The 19,951-nt window shown below is 36.3% G+C and overlaps 1 protein-coding gene across 4 annotated transcripts in view; it reads left to right on the forward strand.

Annotated features, from left to right (window-relative positions):
- The window catches only part of CTNNA3 (catenin alpha 3), a 1,846,283-nt gene that overhangs the window by 532,740 nt on the left and 1,293,592 nt on the right, over nucleotides 1–19,951 (forward strand). For all 4 annotated transcript variants that reach the window (XM_077946706.1, XM_077946707.1, XM_028827066.2 and 1 more), the window contains one exon: nucleotides 9,473–9,736. In XM_077946706.1, coding sequence (XP_077802832.1) covers nucleotides 9,473–9,736 — 264 coding nt within the window. The remainder of the gene's footprint in view (nucleotides 1–9,472; nucleotides 9,737–19,951) is intronic.

The raw sequence follows: 19,951 nt of genomic DNA on the forward strand, positions 1-19,951 counted from the left end.
GTATCTGGAAACTTTGCTGAATTCTTGTATCAGTTCTAGGAGCTTTCTGGAGGAGTATTTAGGGTTTTCAAGGTAAACGATCATATTGTCAGTAAATAGTGACAGTTTGACTTCCTCTTTACCAATTTGGATGCCCTTTATTCCTTTCTCTTGTCTAATTGCTCTCGGCTAGGACTTCTAGTACTATGTTGCAGAGGAGTGGTGAGAGTGGGCATCCTTGTCTTGTTCCAGTTGTCAGAGGTAATGCTTTCAACTTTTCCCCATTCAGTATAATATTGACTGTGGGTTTGTCATAGACGGCTTTTATTCCACTGAGGTGTGTCCCTTGTATGCCGATTTTCCTGATAATTTTAATTATAAAGGGCTCCTGGATTTTGGCAAATGCTTTTTCTGCATCTATTAAGATGATCATGTGATTTTTGTTTTTAATTCTGTTTATGTGAGGTATCACATTTATTGACTCGTGTATGTTAAACCATCCCTGCATCCCTGGTATGAAACCCACTTATGCATGGTGGATTATCTTTTTGATATGTTTTTGGTTTCAGTTAGCTAGTATTTTAAGGATTTTAGCATCTATGTTCATCAGGGTTATTGGTCCATATTTTCTTTTTTGTTTGTGTCCTTTCCTGGTTTTGGTGTTAGGGCGATGCTGGCTTCATAGAATAAATTAGGGAGGGTTCCTTCTTTCTCTATCTTGTGGAGTAGTGTCAAAAGGATTGGTATCAGTTCTTTGAATGTCTGGAAGAATTCTGCTGTGAATCCATCTGGTCCTGGGTTTTTTGGTTGGTAATTTATTAATTACCATTTCAGTCTCACTGCTTATTATTGGTCTGTTCAGGGTATCTACTTCTTACTGATTTAAGCTAGAAAGGCTGTATTTTTCCAGGAATTTATCCATCTCTTCTAGGTTTCTAGTTTATGTGCATAAAGGTGTTCATAGTAGCCTTGAATGGTCTTTGTATTTCAGTGGTGTCAGTTGTAATATCTCCTGTCTCTTTCTTTCTTTCTTTTTTTTTGAGATGGAGTTTCACTCTTGTTGCCCAGGCTAGAGTGCAGTGGTGCAATCTCAGCCTGCTGCAACCTCTGCCTTCTGGTTTCAAGTGATTCTCCTGCCTCAGCCTCCCAAGTAGCTGAGATTACAGGTGCCTACCACCACACCCTGCTAATTTTTGTATTTTTAGTAGAGACAGGGTTTCACCATGTTGGCCAAGCTGGTCTCAAACTCCTGACCTTGTAATCTGCCCACCTCAGCCTCCCAAAGTGCTGGGATTAAGGCGTGAGCCACCATGCCTGGGCTATCTCCTGTTTCTTAATGAGGTTATTTGGATTTTCACTCTTCTTTTCTTGGTTAGTCTTGCTAACCAATTTTATTTATCTTTTCAAAAAAACAACTTTTTGTTTCATTTATCTTTTGTTTTTATTTTCTTTCAATTTCATTTAGTTCTGCACTGATCTTGGTTATTTCCTTTCTTCTGCTGGGTTTGGGTTTGGTTTGTTCTTGTTTCTCTAGTTCCTTGAGGTGTGGCCGTAGAGTGTCAGTTTGTGTTCTTTCAGTCTTTTTGATGTAGGCGTTTAGGGCTATGAGCTTTCCTCTTAGCACCGCCTTTGCTGTATCCCAGAGGATTTTGTTCAGTTTGAAGAATTTTTAAATTTCCATCTTGATTTCATTTTTGACTCAATGCTCATTCAGGAGCAGGTTATTTAATTTCCATGTATTTGCATGGTTTTGAAGGTTCCTTTTGTAGTTGATTTCCAGTATTTTCCCACTGTGGTCTGAGAGAGTGCTTGATATAATTTCAATTTTCTTAAATTTATTAAGGCTCATTTTATGGCCTATTATATAGTCTATCTTGAAGAAAGTTCCCTGTGCTATTGAATAAAATGTGTATTTTGTGGTTGTTGGATGAAATGTTCTGTATGTATTTGTTAAGTTTAGTTGTTCCAAGATATAATTTAAATCAATTGTTCCTTTGTTGACTTTTTGTCTTGATGACTTGTCTAGTGCTGTCAGTAGAGTATTGAAGTCCTCCACTATTATTGTGTTGCTGTCTATCTCATTGCTTAGGTCTATTAGTAATTGTTTTACAAATTTGGGAGCTCTAGTGTTGCATATATGTTTAGGATTGAGATATTTTCCTGTTGGACAAGGACTTTTACCATTATATAATGTCCCTCTTTGTCTCTTAGCTGCTGTTGCTTTAAAGTTTGTTTTGTCTGATACAAGAATAGCTACCCCCTTTGTCGGGCGTGGTGGCTCAGGTCTTTAATCCTGGCACTTTGGGAGGCCAAGTCAGGCAGATCACCTGAGATTGGGAGTTCGAGACCATCCTGACGAACATGGAGAAACCCCATCTCTACTAAAAATACAAAATTAGTTGGGCATGGTGGCTCATACCTGTAATCCTCGGCCTGTATATATACTCAGGAGGCTGAGGCAGGAGGATCACTTGAACCCGGGAGGCGGAGGTTGCGGTGAGCTGAGATTGCGCCATTGCACTCCAACCTGGGCAATAAGAGCAAAACTCCATCTCAAAAAAAAAAAAAAAAAAAAAGCTACCTTTGCTTGCTTTTGGTGTCCATTTGCAGGAAATGCCTTTTTCCAACCCTCTACTTTAAGTTTACATGAGTCTACATGTTAGGTGAGTCTTCTGAAGGCAGTAGATGGTTGGTGAGTTCTTATGCATTCTGTGGTTCTGTATCTTTTAAGTGGAGCATTTAAGCCATTTACATTCAGTGTTAGTATTGAGATGTGAGGTACTGTTGCATTCATCATGCTATTTGTTGTCTATGTACTATTTGTTTTTGTTTTTAATTTGTATTTTTGTTTTATAGGTCCTGTGTGATTTCTGCTTTAAAGAGGTTCTGTTTTGATGTGTTTCTCGGATTTGTTTCAAGATTTAGAGCTTCTTTTAGCAGTTATTGTAGTGGTGGCTTGGTAATGGCAAATTCACTTAGCATTTGTCTGAAAAAGATTGTATCTTTCCTTCATATATGATGCTTAGTTTCACGGGATACTAAATTCTTGGCTGATAATTGTTTTGTTTGACAAGACTGAAGATAGGGCCCCAATTGCTTCTTGCTTGTAGGGTTTCTGGTGAGAAATCTACGTTAATCTGATAGGTTTTCCTTTATAGGTTACCTGGTGCTTCTGTCTCACAGCTCTTAAGATTCTTTCCTTCGTCTTAACTTTGGATAACCTGATGACAATGTGTCTAGGCAATGATCTTTTCATGCTGAATTTCCCAGGTGTTCTTTATGCTTCTTGTAATTGGATGTCTAGGTCTCTAGCAAGGCTGGGGAAGTTTTCCTTGATTATTCCCCCAGATATGTTTTCCAAGCTTTTAGGATTCTCCCCTTCCTCAGGAACATCAATTATTCTTAGGTTTGGTCGTTTAACATAATCCTAGACTTCTTGGAGGATTTGTTCATATTTTCTTATTCTTTTTTCTTTGTTGGATTGGATTAATTTGAAGACCTCATCTTTGAGCTCTGGATTTCTTTCTTCTACATGTTCAATTCTATTCTTGAGACTTTCCAGAGCATTTTGCATTACTAAAGTGTGTCCAATGTTTCCTGAATTTGTGATTGTTTTTTCTTTAAGCTATCTATTTTCTTGAATGTTTCTCCCTTCACTTCTTGTATTGTTTTTTGGATTTCCTTGCATTAGGTTTCACCTTTCTCTGGTCCCTCCCTGATTAACTTAACAACTAACCTCCTGAATTCTTTTTCAGGTAAATCAGGGATTTCTTCTTGGTTTGGATCCATTGCTGGTGAGCTAGTGTGCTTTTTGGGGGTGCTAAAGAGCCTTGTTTTGTTATATTACCAGATTTTTTCTTCTGGTTCCTTCTCATTTGTATAGGCTCTGTCAGAAGGAAGGTCTAGGGCTGAAGGCTGTTTTTCAGATTCTTTTCTCCCATGGGGTGTTCCCTTGATATAGTACTCTCCCATTTTTCCTACGGATGTGGCTTCCTGTGAGCTGAACTGCAGTGATTGTTGTCTGTCTTCTGGGTCTAGCCACCCAGCAAGTCTACCCTGCTTTGGGCTGGTACTGAGGGTTACCTGTACAGAGTCTTGTGATGTGAACCATGTATGGGTCTCTCAGCTGTGGATACCAGCACCTGTTCTGGTGTAGGTGGCAGCGGGGTGTAGTGGACTCCATGAAGGTTCTTAGCTTTGGTGGTTTAATGCTCTGTTTTTGTGCTGGTTGGCCTCCTGCCGGGAGACGGCGTTTTGCAGACAGCATCAGTTATGGTAGTATGGAGAGGAACTGGCAGTGGGCAGGGTCCTAGAACTACCAAGATTATATGCCCTTTGTCTTCAGCTACAGGTGGGTAGGGAAGGACCATCAAGTAGGGACAGGGCTAGGTGTATCTGAGCTCATACTTTCCTTGGGCGGGTCTTACTGGGGACAGGAGTGAGGTTCCCAGGTCAAGGGAGTTGTGCACCTAAGAGGATTGTGGCTGCCTCTCCTGAGTCATCCAGGCTGTCAGGGAAGTCAGGGAAGTGGGGGAAAGCTGGCAGTCACAGGCCTCCCCCAGCTCCCACACAAACCAAAGGGCCGGTCTCACTCCCACCGTGCCCCCAAACAGCCCGGAGTCTGTTTCCAGGGGTGGGCAAGCCGGGCTTGAAAACTTGCCCTAGGCTACCCGCCTGCCACCTTCAAATGAAAACGGCCTGGTTCTTCCCCCGCTGTGGAGTCTGCACACTAGATTCGCATCCTCCCTCAAGTTCTGGCCAGGAGGCTTCTCACCCTATTCAAATTGTTACAAAGTTCAGCTGGAATTTTCCTTCTCCCTGTGATGCTTCCCACTCTCCCCACCCCTGCTTCTCTGGCTGCCCTCTCATTGTATCCCTGTGGTGCCAGACAGGAATGGTCTGACTGGGGACCCAGCGGGCTTCCGGAGACTTTCTGCTGCTTCCTCTACCCCTGTATTTTTGCTTGGCTCTTTAAATTGACTCAGCTCCGGGTAAGGTCGGAAACTTCTCCCACAAACAGACCTTCAGTTGCTCCAGTGGACGTGTGTATTCAGGAGAGGAGGCTCTCCCTTTCCCACTTTTGCAGATGGGGCACTCACAGTATTTGGGGTGTATCCCAGATTTTGCAGGAGCAGTCCACTTCCTTCAAAGGGTCTGTGGGTCCTTCCTCATAGGGATAATTTATACTCACTGTTTAAGATTCACCTTCTCTGAAATCCCCCCACTTATGACAACTTGGATGAACCTGAAGGACATTATGCTAAGTCAAATAAGCCAGACACAGAAAGTAGGTATTATATGATTGTATTTATATGTGGAATCTAAACAAGTCAAACTTGTAGAAGCAGTTTTACCATGGTTGCCAGCGGTTGGTGTGCGGGGGAAATGGGGACATGTTGGTCAAAGGGTATAAACTTTCAATTATAAGATGAATAAGTTCTAGGGACCTAACTCACAGCATGGCGAATATAGTTAATAATACCGTATTGCTTACTTGAAATTTGCTAAGAGAATAGATCTTGCATGTCCTCACAGCACATACACACAAACGCAAAGGGTAACTGTGTGGTGATGGTTATATTGATTAATACGATTGTAGTAATCATTACACAATGTATATGTATATGAAAGCATCATGTTGTGCACCTTGAATATACACAATTTTTATTTGTTAATTATACCTCAATAAAGCTGGAGAAAAGATTCACATTCTCTGAGAAATTTTATTTAATCCCTTCAAGCTGAGAGACTGTCCTCTATGCTGTGGGTAACTCTATTTTAGTCCCCATGTAAATGTGTTTATTTGTCTCCCCTTCGGATCTTTATCTTTGCATTTCCAACATTTAGCACATTGCCTTGATGCAAAGTCGAGGCTCGGCATAGGAGACGCTCAACATAGTACAGGTTGAAGGAATGGTTGAATTAATTAACTGATGGCTTAAAGCCCTCCATTTTTATTTTTTAAAATAATATTCCTAAATATATTTTGTTCTCTTGCCAGGGTTAAAACTCATATGTTACTTCTCTACCCACTTGCACAGACTTGTAAGGTCTTTTTAAATCCCATCTGTGTGTTTCTTCGTCAGCTGGAAACATTTAATGTCTTCTTAACTTGGAAATCTCCTGTGAGCTTTCTTCTGGAGCATTTAAAAAAAGATTATAAATAAGTATCAATCCTTGAGGAGCTGAGTTCTTTATATGTCTCCATCCAAAGAAATCCTTGATTAACTTTACTATTTAATTCCTATTTTGACCTGATGCGAATTTTAGGGTAAATGGACAACCTATGAACCTTTGAACCTGTGGTATCATCAGTTAAAATAAAACAACCACAGACACCACTACCACAACACACGTTTAGGAGGTGACAGTCATTAATTTCTGTTTTATCTGTGTACCTATTTACTACATTAAGTTTACCATGCTTGATGTCCTTTGGGAGAAATGGTCATGCCTTGTTAATTTTCCTTACATAAACTCTGCAACCTGCCCCTTTCCCCCTGTCCACTGCTGTAACATTATATTTGTTATGTTCACTGATTCAGTCCTTTTTCGCAGGCTTCAAGGACTTGCTATTTGGGCTCATGGATTCTGTAATTGCCTTGGGCAGAGATGACAAAGTGTAGGCTCCAAATTCAAAATACATTTGTATTTTTAACATTTCGAAGTCCCCATGGCATTAAAGTTACTACAATTTACTGTCAGATTACACATTGCCACCTTTAGAGCAAAAGAAATAATTTTAACTTCAGCCTTCTTGTTATAATCTATGTTCAAGTTTTTCACCTTTCAGAAACAACCTAAACCTTGACACTGTCCTTCTAAATAAAGAAGCATGAGGTATAGGTCACTTCAGAGGGAATTATGTATTAAGTTGACTGTACAGTAGTATCAGAGAATTTGCTTCACCTCTTTCTGAACATTTATACTTTCAATTATTACTCATCTGAGGAGCTGTGATCCTTTCTAAACATTAAACTATTTATCCCTTAAGTTACACTGATGACTGTAGGTAGAGCTTGTAACGTTGTGGGAAATATGAAAATCACTAAGATTATCATAGTACAAAAACAGTACACCAAGTTTGACAGATGTAAGGAATAAAACAATTCCATATTCTTTCTATACCTTTTTTCTATTTTGCACTTCTATTCCATTTCTGATGTCCTGTGTACTCAATCTTGTGAGAGAGTTGGAAGAAGTATCATTATCCCATTTTTATAGATAGAAAGACAGACACCGAAAGAGGAGATGAGTTACCCAGCTCATGGTGCTAATGATAGAGCTAAAACTAAAACCCAGACCACATATACAAGGGGGAAATTGTAGCAAGCCAAGAAAACCATAGAGTGTCTTTTCTTGGGTAATTAGTGAGTATGAACAGTGGGTTGATAGCTACTTTGTTACAAAATGTAGGGAGGACAGTTAGAAGTTAATATCTCCAAAGCCTGAGTGAAGTAGCAGACAGCCTTTATTTTCAGAAGGGAAGGAACTAAAAATATAGTAGCACAAGCCATTTATTAGCCTTAGGCAACATTATTCCCAGAGTAGCAGAGCCTTGTGAAAGAAGCATAAGGTTAGCAATCAGTAGACTAGGTTTATATCTCAGTTCCTTTACTAGTTGCTATCTTCTTACACCAAACACCTGTTTAGTTAAAATAGGACTAATAATAGCAGACTCCTTCCCTCAAAGAGTATTGTGATGATCAATAAGATGCTATACAGAAGCACTTTATAAGCTACATGATATTATACAAATACAAGTCCTCATGCTGTGTAGCAAATAAGAAATTTTTCCTATGTAGGAAAGAATGGCACATAGTTTTTAGGATAAGGGCTTGGAAGTTATACTGACGTGGGTTACAATACAAGAAATACCACCATCTAGCTCTGCCACTTGGCTAAGAAACTTAGTCTCTTGAAACCTTAGTGTTTTGAGTTTTAAAATGGAATAATCACATTTCTCATGAGTTTTTATGAAGATTATATGAAATGTGTATATGAAGTGAATGAACTATTGTAAATGTCCCTTGAATTATTTTTTTTAACTTAAGCTTTTATTTGGGAATAATTTTAGATTTACAGAAAAGTTGCAAAGTTGGTACAGAGACTTCCCATTTACCTTTTTTCCAGTTTTCTCCATTGTTAATACTGTATCTTACATTTGCCATTACAAAGATATGGATACCGATGCATTGCTATTAACTATTAATAATGGTTATTTGGATTTCAGCAGTTTTTCATGAATGTTTTTTCTGTTCCAGGATCTAATCCTCAGTACCACATTGCATTTAGTTATGTCTCCCCAATCTTCTCTGTTCTATGACAGTTTGTCAGTCAATCTCCTGTTTTTCATGATGTTAGTGGTCTTGAGGAACACTGCCCAGATGTCATTTAGGATGTTCACCAATCTCATTTTGTTTGTTGTTTTTCTCATGATTAGACTGGAATTATGGGTTCCTGGAGGGAATACCACAGAAATGGCATACTTTTCTTGTCACAGTATATCAAGGGGTACATGATATCCATGTGATATCACTGATGATGTTAAATTTCATCACTTGGTTAAGGTAGGGCTTGCCAGATTTTTTTCTTGTATCTTGAGCTAGTTCTGATCACCTATCACTTAGATAGAACATTCTCTTTTCTCTCTTCCCTCCAATGTAATGCGGTTCATTTACATTTACTGCAAATTGTCATCTCTGAAGAAATACCTTCTCTGGCCATTCAACCTAAAGCAGCTTTCTCCTTGCAAGTCAGTCTCTATGACACTTCACTTTTGTGTTTTCTTCACAGCATTTATTGTCACCTAAAATCATCTTGTATATTTGTTTATCTAGTTTATTTCTTGTCTGTAGGCCCTTTCCCCCCAAAAGAAAGAAAAACAAGGTCCTCGTAGGATTTTTTCATATCTGTACACTGGAGTCTAGCACAAGGGCTAGAATATGCTAAGTGCTCAGTAACTAATTGTTGAATAAATGTCAAAGAAAGAATGATATAGGATTAATTTATTAGTATTTCTGAAAAGGAAAAGAAATATAGCTGAATGGTGGTAGGTTTCATTTAGTGTTCTTAACTCAGTTGGTTTAATTTTAATGGAAAGGTTAAATGCAATTATCAACATCTATGGAATGAGGTAATCAGCATCCTTGTAATTCAAGCTATCTTATGCACTTAATAATGTGAATGTCAGAGTGTTTTAGCTACTTATAAGGATTTGACTGACAAGGATTTGACTGAATAGTAATAGATCTTTACACATCTGCACTATTGGGACCTTTACTTGTTAACTGCATCATTGTTTATGCTGCAGAATTTTTAACAGAACCTGAAAGAATGTAGAAATAATAGATGCCCTTGATTATAACTTATAGCTGACTTCTTGATGTCTATTATCTTTTCATTTATACTTACTAAAAAATGAAGCTTTTTAATTTAAGTCTTTCCCCCATAACCCATTGTAAGATACCACTCTTTTTATTTCCCTTCTCAGGACTTAAAATCTCCAAATCAGAGGGATGAAATTGCAGGAGCCCGAGCCTCATTGAAGGAGAACTCTCCCCTCTTGCATTCAATTTGTTCAGCTTGTTTGGAGCATTCTGATGTTGCTTCCCTCAAAGCAAGCAAGGACACAGTTTGTGAAGAAATTCAGAATGCTCTCAATGTAATTTCAAATGCTTCACAAGGGATCCAGAATATGACAACCCCACGAGAACCTCAGGCAGCAACTCTGGGAAGTGCCCTTGATGAGCTGGAGGTAAGTCGGGAGAAAGATAAACTGTGATGTGAGGTCCCAATACAGTAATAATAATAATAAAACAGAAGAAGATCCACATGTTAGCATTTAGAGCATGAGAAAATAAAAAATCCAGATTAGTCTCTATCGCCTTCTTGAGTCTTCCAAAGAATTGATTAACAGGAAAATATTCTATTAGTATATTTCTGACTCCTGTACATCTCTGCCAAGGAAACCAATGAATTTGAATGGTGATTACTAATTAGATTGAAATGATGTCTTTCTTTCACGTAGATCTACTTATGAAGCATAAGATACAAATATTTATTGGCATTACTGTTCTATGTGCTTGGGACATATCTGATCACTGCCCTTGACAAGTTTGTACATTTTAGCAGGTGACTATAGGCAAAAAATAAAACCAATAAACATTGTAGAGAACACAAGTGTTTAGTATGTTACATTGAGAAGGTGAGATAATGCCAAAACCTTGAAAGAGTTCAGGAATCAGGCAGATGAAGATCTAGAGCAAAGGCTCGAAGGTATGTGCTCCATGTTTAAGTGACAACATAAAAACCAGGGTGTCTGGGTGGAGAGAGCAAGGCAAGGAGTAGTAGGAGCTAAGGTTAGAGAAGCAACCATTGAGGGCTGTGTATGCCTTTAAGGACTTTGGCTTTTACTCCAAGTTAAACGGGAATACACTGAAAGGTTTTAAGCAAAGGTATGACATGCTGAGACTTGTGTCTTAAAATGACTATGATGGTTGCATAAGGAACATAGACTGAAGGAGAACAATGAGAGGAACTGAAAAAGCAGGCCAGAGGCTATTGTAGTAACCCAGGTTCCATTTATACACTTTACATTAACCACTTCATGTTTTAGTTTAGACTAGAGTGGTGTTAGTGGACATCAGTGCTAAATTTTGTAAGTAGAGTCAACTGAATTTTGATAGAATGGATGTGGGACATGAGAGAAAGGAAGGAGTCATGGCTAGTGTTGTAGGCTGGGTCCTCCAGAATCACACACAGAATGGAGTTTGGAAAACAAGGTGTTACATTTGGGAAGGAAAGAGGGAGGGAGCGGGACTGGATAGAGGAAGAAGTCTACCTGAGATCTAGACCCACAAAGGCCTTCAAGATGCCACATCCCCTATTATAGAAGAACTACTCACCTTCCACAACCATACCCTTGTAATTATTTTTCTAATTAGCTCTTTGGTTCTGTATATCATCTCTCTGATACTCACAACAGAACTGGTCAGTCAGCAGGGAGCTCTGGTGAGAGCATTGCCCTCCAGAGTGTACCTTGTCAGGCAGAAATGACCAGGCCTGTATGTCTCTTTCGGTCACTGGATACAGGTTACCCTACCCTGGGAAGGGTATGACCTTTAGGGGCTTGAAACACTATACATACATACATACTGAGTATATATTACTTTCGTGCCATGATAAAGCTGGAAAAAATTATAAGTTGAACCATTGTTAAGTCAAGTCAGGGACCATCTGTAGTCTGTATTTGGGGAGTGTCGAGAGTGATATGTAGAAATTTGCTAGAATAGATGGATAGGATCATACAGGTTGATTATCCCTTATCTGAAATGCTTGGGACCAGAAGTGGTTTGGATTTTGGAATTTTTTGGATCTTGGAATATTTGCATATAGCTAATGAGTTATCCTGGGAATGGGATTGATGTGTAAACATGAAATTCATTTATGTTTCATATACATCCTATACACAGCCTGAAGGTAATTTTATACAATATTTTAAGTAATTTTGTGCATGAAATGATGTTTTTAACTGCATTTTTTTTTTTATACTTTAAGTTCTAGGGTACGTAGGCATAACCTACAGGTTTGTTACATATATATACATGTTCCATGTTGGTGTGCTGCACCCATTAACTCATCATTTACATTAGGTGTATCTCCTAATGCTATCCCTCCCCCCTCCCCCCTCCCCACAATAGGACCTGGTGTGCGATGCTCCCCTTCCTGTGTCCAAGTGATCTCATTGTTCAGTTCCCACCTATGAGTGAGAACATGCGATATTTGGTTTTCTGTTCTTGCGATAGTTTGCTAAGAATGATGGTTTCCAGCTGCATCCATGTCCCTACAAAGGACACAAACTCATCCTTTTTTATGGCTGCATAGTATTCCATGGTGTATATGTGCCACATTTTCTTAATCCATTGACTACATTTTAACTGCGACCTGTCACATGAAGTTAGATGCTGAATTTTCCCCTTGTGCCATCACACTGGCATTCAAAAAGTTTTGGATTTTGGAGCATTTTGGATTTCAGATTTTTAGATTAGCAGTGCTCAACCCATATAGCACATTTTTCGTAGTACTAAACAGAACTGTGTCAGAGAATGCTCCCAGAAGAGCTCCGGTTTATCTCAGACAATGCATTCCGTGTTTTAGGATTATAGAAGAAGACATTTCCAAATCATTCCTTCTTCTGAGACCTCTTCTGTTTTCTCATTTTAGTGGAAAGTGACTGCTACAGGCACAAAATGGCAGCGGTTGGAGAGGAGGAGAAAGTGTGCGTGGTGTGTGTGTGCGTGTGTATGTGTGTGTAACTTCAATGGGAGTGGGCATAGGCAGGGTAATAGAGTGTTCTCTTTCTCAAGAAAGGCAGATTCAGACTCACTTGTTCTTCATGAGGCAGGAGGGAGTCCAAAAGATATTTCTCTGAGATCCTAATGAGGATTCTAAACTGTCTGAACAACCTTTGAAATTTAGTTCTAGTTGAAGATACAGATGCGCAAACTAGTAAAAAATGCCTAAGTTTTCTATATTTTTTATATCCAAGTTACAAATAGCTGCTGCAGCTGTCTGAACTAGATAAAGCAGAATTTATTAACCTTTTTTAATGATGTGGTAAATTAAATGGTTGCACTTTTCATTATTTACAGGAAGCTGTATTGGTAAAGCATCCAAAATAACCTTTGCTCTATTTTGCTCCTGCAAATATAATACTATGAAGTAAATTGATGTAGTAAATACTCTGTTGGGAGCAAGTCTCATTAAATGTTTATAGTGTGGAATGTATCAGAGTGCTTACTCAACAACCATGCTGAAGCTTTTGTTAAATTTTTCATTCTGGCCCTTGACTGGGTGTGGGTATGAAACCTGAAATTTATGAGTGGAGAAAATAGAAGTTGAATTAGAACACTATACTGGCTAAATCAATTGATTTGTTGGAAAGGCCAGTATGAATTATAGGGGTTTTCTTCTGTATTTGAGATTGAACGAGAGTTGAGAAGTGTCGAATTGTAGATTAAGACAATTTTGAAAATGTTATGAAGCAAGAAACTTTGCCAATAAAAATTGCTTTGAAAATTCCAAGTCCATTAAGACATATTTTCTCCTGTGAGGAGGGAAAAAGCAGCTGTTGTCATTGTGGTACACAAGACTTATCTGAATCCTCATGCAATAAAGATGATAACAATTATATGTATATCTATTTTCTTATTTTCAAAGAGCTGTCATATTCACTTTTTTAAACCTTTTTTATATATTCGTGTATCATCATTCATATAGTCATTGTTTACTGTTGTTATCTCCAGCACCTAGAATAATGCCCTAAATGTAGTAAGTGCTAGGTAAATATGAATGAATGAATGAATGAATCTAATAATATGACATGTCATTTTGTGATTTTGCAGTGAAAAGCATTTTTTCCTTACCCTTATTTTTTCTCCTGAAATTTTTCTCTGACTGAAAGTGGATGTATCTGGGGGTATATGGCTCTACTTTAACTTTTAACCAGGCCATGAATTTGTAGTGATGGAAACCACCAGAAGCACATGTAGGTGATACGCTGCTCAGAATCTTTTCTGTGGTAAGGCAGCACAAAGAGAGAAAACTTTATATATATTCTCTTCTCTCAGCAGCTGTCCAGCCTTAGTCAGAGTTCCCTGTTACTTCCAAGATACTCTGTCTTTTACTAAGGGTAATAATTTTGGGAAAGATACTCCTCATGTTCTTACATTTTTACCTTTAGGAGAAAACAGGATCTCTGTCAGTCAGATTAGCATTTAGAAGCTAAAGAAGAAATAGACATCACTGGTATCTAGAAGCACATCAATATGATTTTTTAAAATGGTTTGGTTTCTAGATATATAGTGAGCTATAAGAACTAAAAGAGATGAAGAAAATATTTTTATATACATAAATAATCTGATAACTGAATTATATAAATTATTTGAGGCTGATACGAAAAGCACAAAATCCTAACTAGTAAGCCAGCACCAGCACTGTGTTGGGGGATGGGGGAACTGCTTTTCAATTATGGCGGGGAGCTTGAACTTTGAAAGACTATGAACTGAAGACAAAAGATAAATTCTGTATCTTGCCAATTGGATAGTCCCATAAGATACATTTGCATGTTACTGGGAATCTTTAAAATTTGACCACCTTGTTAGAGAAATGAAAAAAACACTAACCCAAATAGCAGGAGATATTGGGAGAACTTGACTAGCATAGCCTTGGCTCTGGGAAGCTCAGAAAAAAGGAACAGAATCCATGTTGGAATTTTCTAGCCATAGGCCTGTCCTTATCTGGACTTTGATTCAGCGTTCATATTATCTGTGTAACCTCTAAAACCCTGTCCAAAAATCTAATTTAAAATTGCCTTATCCCAGCAATACCTCCAGAGATCTGCCAGAAGGAAATTCAAATTCTTTCTGCACTTTATACGCAGCTTTCAAAAAAAATCTCATACAGTTCCAAGAAAGATGGTTTTCACAAAAACACAAATAAGCCATCTTGAGTAACTTCAAAGAATGAGTAAACTACAGAATCCCCAATCTGCAAACACTGTAGATATTGAAATTATAAGGTATTGAAAAAAGTTAATATTTTTAATATACATTATTCCCTAATGAATATGTTGAAGGAACAAAAGACTGTCAAAATTGACCAGGCAGAGCTATCTAAAATGAAAAACATAATGATGAAAAATTCAACGGTTAGGCAAAACAGGTGATTAGATTAGAGAATTGGTGATCTGAAAGATATTTGAAGAGGTTACTTTGAGTTTCCCACAGAAAGTCACAGAAGTAAAAAATATATTTTGAAAAGCAGTTAAGATATATGCCATGACAAGTTCTAAAATATTCTAATATAAAATTCAGAAGAGAGAGAAGTGTAAAACAGATAATGAGAATTTCCTAGAACTGATGGAAGTCACCATTCTCTATAGCTAAGAAGCCCAGTAAATCCCAAGCAACGTATATTTAAAGAAACCTATATTTACACGTATCATAGTGAAACTGAAGAATGCCAAAGACCAAAAGAATATTTTTAAAAGAAAATAGGAAAAAAAGAATTACTTGTGAATGATGACTGATTACCTGTGAATGATAGCCGAGTTCTTAAACATGAATGCTACAAGATAGTAAATCATTCTCAGAAAAAATAACTGTTAACCTTGAGTTCAGTACATGATACAGCTATTTTTCAAGAAAAAAGATAAATATATTTTTACCCAATCCCAAACATGAATACTTTATTGTCAACAACTTTTCACTGAAAAAACTGTTAAAGAAAAATAAAAAATTATCATATAACAAGGGTGCAAATGCAGGAATTTGTAAGCAGAGGAAATGGTAAACATAAGGGTTTATTACTGCTTACATATTACTTTTTATAAATGATTAATAACTATACTTTGTATAATTAAAATTATAGAATGATTGTGTCTGGAAACACAGTGTATAATTAGGATGGATAGAATCATAGTTAAATGTTCTAGGGTCTTTATATATTTTTGGGAGAATGATAAAAATATTGACTTATGTTAGGCATTTATCTTAATAAGCATGTTAAAATGTCTAGAGTAACTGCTAAAAATGTATAGTCATAGACTGTATAATTGCCAAATATGGAAAAGGAAAAATGCAATGAGAAAATAAGAAACTCAGTTTGTCCAAAAAAAAGAAAAAACGGAGGAAAAACCACTGTGGAAAAAGAAGGATGTACACACAGTAGAAAATATAATAAAATAAATCCAAATATTCTTGGAATCATCATAAATGTTAAAAGAAAACCTAAACTCTCCAAAGACAAAAGACTGACAGCTTCGAATGTAAAACAAAATCTAGCTATATGCTGTTTATAAAAAGCACATCTAAAACTTAAGAATAAAGATAGTTTGAAAGTCAAAGGATAAAACGATATCCAACAAACTCTAACTATACCAGCTATATCAATACTAGTAAAAATGCTAATGACTGTTACTATCTACTGATAAGAGGATAAATTCACCAGGAGGTTGTAACACATTCTTTTCAAGGACACATGGAAAATTAACAATAATTGACTGCATACTGAGTCAATGATTTTCAAAGCACTAGTTTTATATAGGCCACCTAGAAATGTATTTAGGTAAATAAGTGAAATTACCCTACTATTTGGAATCTTTTTTGAAAACCACATCTGTATAACTACTGGGTCATGAATAAATTATAATTGAAAGTAAAAAATACTTATAACTGAGAAATAATGATAATGTATAATAACAACAAAACTTGAGAGATATAGCTAAAGGGAGTACATAGAAGGAAATTTCTCACCTATACATGCTTATATTAGGAAAGAAGAAAGCTGGATATTAAGGAACTAAGTTTCCACTTGGAGTTTGAAATAGACAATATAAAAAACCCAGAAGGAAAAAATTAATAAAGGTAAGAATAGAAATTTGTTAAATCACAAACAAAGATACAGTAGAGAAGATCAACAAAGCCAAAAGTGTATTATTTGTAAAGACCAATAAAATTGACCAACTGCTGGTGAGATAAATTAGGAATACTGAAAGCATACAAAAAACAACATGTAAGAGTGAAAGTCAGAAGAGAAGTCATAACTACAGGGTTATGACTAAATACTAAATATTATAAATACTAAAACACTAAAAATATGAACAGATTTATACTGATAAAAATGAAAATTTGGATGAAATGGAAAAATTCCTAAGAAAATATAAATTGACAAAACTGACTCAAGTATAGACAATATGAATGAAATAATTAAATAGAATTAGTAGTTAACAGTTTTTACTGAAAGCAAATAGGAGGCTCAGATAGTGTGATAGAATACTACAAACTCTTCCAGGAATATGTAAATGTATTTTTACAGCAGTGTCCAGAGAATAGAAAAAAAAAAAAAAAAAAGCTCTCCAATTCATTACATGAAATTGGTGAAGCAAGTGTGAAACGACACTAACAAGTCAGATAAATAAGGAAATTCACATGTCAATCTAATTTATGAAATGAGATGCAAAAATTTCAAACAAAATGTGAGTAAATTGTTTAGCACTAGATAAAAAAGTCGTTATGACAAAGTTGAATTTATTCCAGGAATGTAATGTTAGTTCAACATTAGAACATTTACTGATGGTATTCACCTCATTAACAAGTTAAAAGAGAAAAACTATATAATAATCTCAGTAGATACAGAAAACATTTGAAAAATTCAATATAATTTATTTAAAACTTCTAGAAAGCTAGGAACAGAAGTGAGTTTTCTTAACTTGATAAAGGGTTTCTGTAAATTTCTACAGTAAACTTCATAGTTAAATTTGAGTAATTAAAAACACTCCCTTTAAACTTAGGCATGAGGCCATAAAGAATAAAAATGAGTAAATTATAGTAATACATATCAATATGAATGATACCAAAACATAAAGCTTTACCATAAAAGAGCAAGCCATATAAAAATTCATACATTTTTACTTTTATATAAAGGCTCACACAAGCAAAACTAAACAACACATTTCTCGTGGTACAGGCATATCTAGTAAGATATAAAGAGCAGGAGGAGAATGATTTATGCAAAATTCAGGAGTGGAGGAGTGGGGAGAAAGAGGTTGCATAGACATATCAGGAGCTTTAAAGCTACTGAGCATACTGTTTTTCTGAAGCTGGGTTGGCAGATGGATGTGTGTTGTATTATTCTTTATTCATATATTCTTTTATGTCTGAGGTAGTTAATAATGAAATTTAATGAAGTGTTAAAATGTGTGGTAAATCTGAGAATAAGTGCTACAACAATGTACTGTTTATATTTAACAAATATTTATTAAATCTATTTTCTGTATAATTAATGTCTGTGTGAGCCCTTGTGCTAGGTACTGGCTTAATACAAATTTAAGGTACCAGCGTCTTATATTTGTACTATTTAGGGTGTTTATCTGCACATTTTATTAGTAGTATCAATTTGCTTTGTAGAGCACATAGGTCAGGAGTTAATTGTGACTTTATAGAGGAGCAAACTACTCTTCTGTCAGGTTGTATAACTTGTCCAAAGTCAAATAAACAGGAATTAGAAGAGTTACAACTTGAACACATATTTTGTGGGCCCTCCCAACAATTACTCTTTCCATAATGCTCTTGTGACAAATGATGGACACTGTTGGAATACAGTTAGGTCTTGAGTTTAATATGTTTATTTGTTATGCATCTGTCTTTACTACTGGATGAGTTCTATGAGTAGAGGAATAATGCCTTATTCATATTTATATTGTCACTACCTAGCAAGGTGCCAGGTACATAGTAATTGCTTAAAACATATTTATTGAAAAAGCAATGAATTGTTGGTATTTTAGAACCTGGTGTGAGGTTTTAATGCATCTAATAAATATTTACCCAATAAAAGAAGGACAACATCTCCTTTATCTTGATGATTAAATAAAACACATAGATAGTAATGATTATTAGACCTTGTTTGCTCTTGGCTTCTTGGGACTTTTATACCCATGATGTACATGGTATTATAGATAATGTTCAAGGTTTGCTATTATATGGACCTGATGTCAAGGTTGGAGAAAACTCTGGTAGCCAGATATAGTAATTTTTTTTTCTCCAAAACTTGAAAAAAACAAAACAAATCCAGAGCAAAGTTTTAAAAACAAATTCTTATAAAATGTTTGTATCATGAATCTCATGACCATCAGTTAATCATCAATATTTATTAGTTACTCGTTCTCTATTTCCACATTGTCATGTGCTTCATGGGAGCTAGAAAAGAAGTAAAAATAAAAAGCCTCCAATCCTAAAAATTGCATACCTATTCAGGAGATGAGAATACCATAAATCAAGCATTAAAAGCTAGCACAACACTTCCTTTAGATTCTCACTCACATGACACAGGTTGGGCTTTCATGGATGTTGACTCCTTGATGATGTTTAGCCTTAGTGTTAGTTTAGCGTTAATTAGGGAGCATACTTGTGAGCAATGCAAAATGAGAAAAGGCATGAAGGAAAAATAAATATGAGTGCTGATGAAGGGATTGTGTAATAGGAGCAGATAATTCACATTGACTACTGATTGAAATTCACACTGACTACTCAAAATAGAACTGTTTTTATTTTTGTTTGTTATTTTTTATTGAGCCCCCCCATATGCAGTATGGAAAGTTGATTTGGTATATAGAACTTCACACACAACAGAGAATGCATATCTTTCAAATAGCTATGGAAAAAGAAAACTTCAATATAAGAGTCACCAGAAAAAAGTATGTGAGGTGCATGTTAATTAGCTTGATTCAGTCATTCCTCAATGCATAAATATATCAAAGCGTCAAGTTGTATTCCACAGATATTTACAAAAAAGAGGCAATAGATGAATGACATTAGGAACACGTGTCTTCTTTTTTTTTAGTTTGAATTTTAAAAATCTGACTTCTTAAATTTTCTTCTCTGTAAAGAATTTTCTTTTTAGTAATTAAGACTACTATTTAATTACTTTAATTATGTTCTGCTTTTATTTTTATTTTTATTTTTCAGATGGAGTCTCACTCTGTCACCCGGGCTGGAGTGCAGTGACACAATCTCAGCTCACTGCAATCTCTGCCTCCCAGGTTCAAGCAATTCTCCTGCCTCAGCCTCCTGAGTAGCTGGGACTGCAGGTTCATGCCATCACGCCTGGCTAATTTTTTATATTTTTAGTAGAGACGGGGTTTCACCATGTCAGCCAGAATGGTGTCGATCTCCTGACCTTGTGGTCCACCTGCTTTGCCCTCCCAAAGTGCTGGGATTACAGGTGTGAACCACTGCACCTGGCCTGCTTTTATTTTTATTAACTTATATCTTTTATAATATCTTGAATATGTTTATTGAGTTAATTTTTAGTCTCTCTTTTTCTGTTTTTCTTACTTGGTATTTTTTCTTTTGTAAACTCATTCAGGGTGTCAGTTTTCCTCTGAACACCTTATGTTTAATAAGCAGTACTT

The sequence above is a fragment of the Macaca mulatta genome, chromosome 9 (genome assembly GCF_049350105.2).
Source record: "Macaca mulatta isolate MMU2019108-1 chromosome 9, T2T-MMU8v2.0, whole genome shotgun sequence".
Lineage (NCBI taxonomy): Eukaryota > Metazoa > Chordata > Mammalia > Primates > Cercopithecidae > Macaca > Macaca mulatta.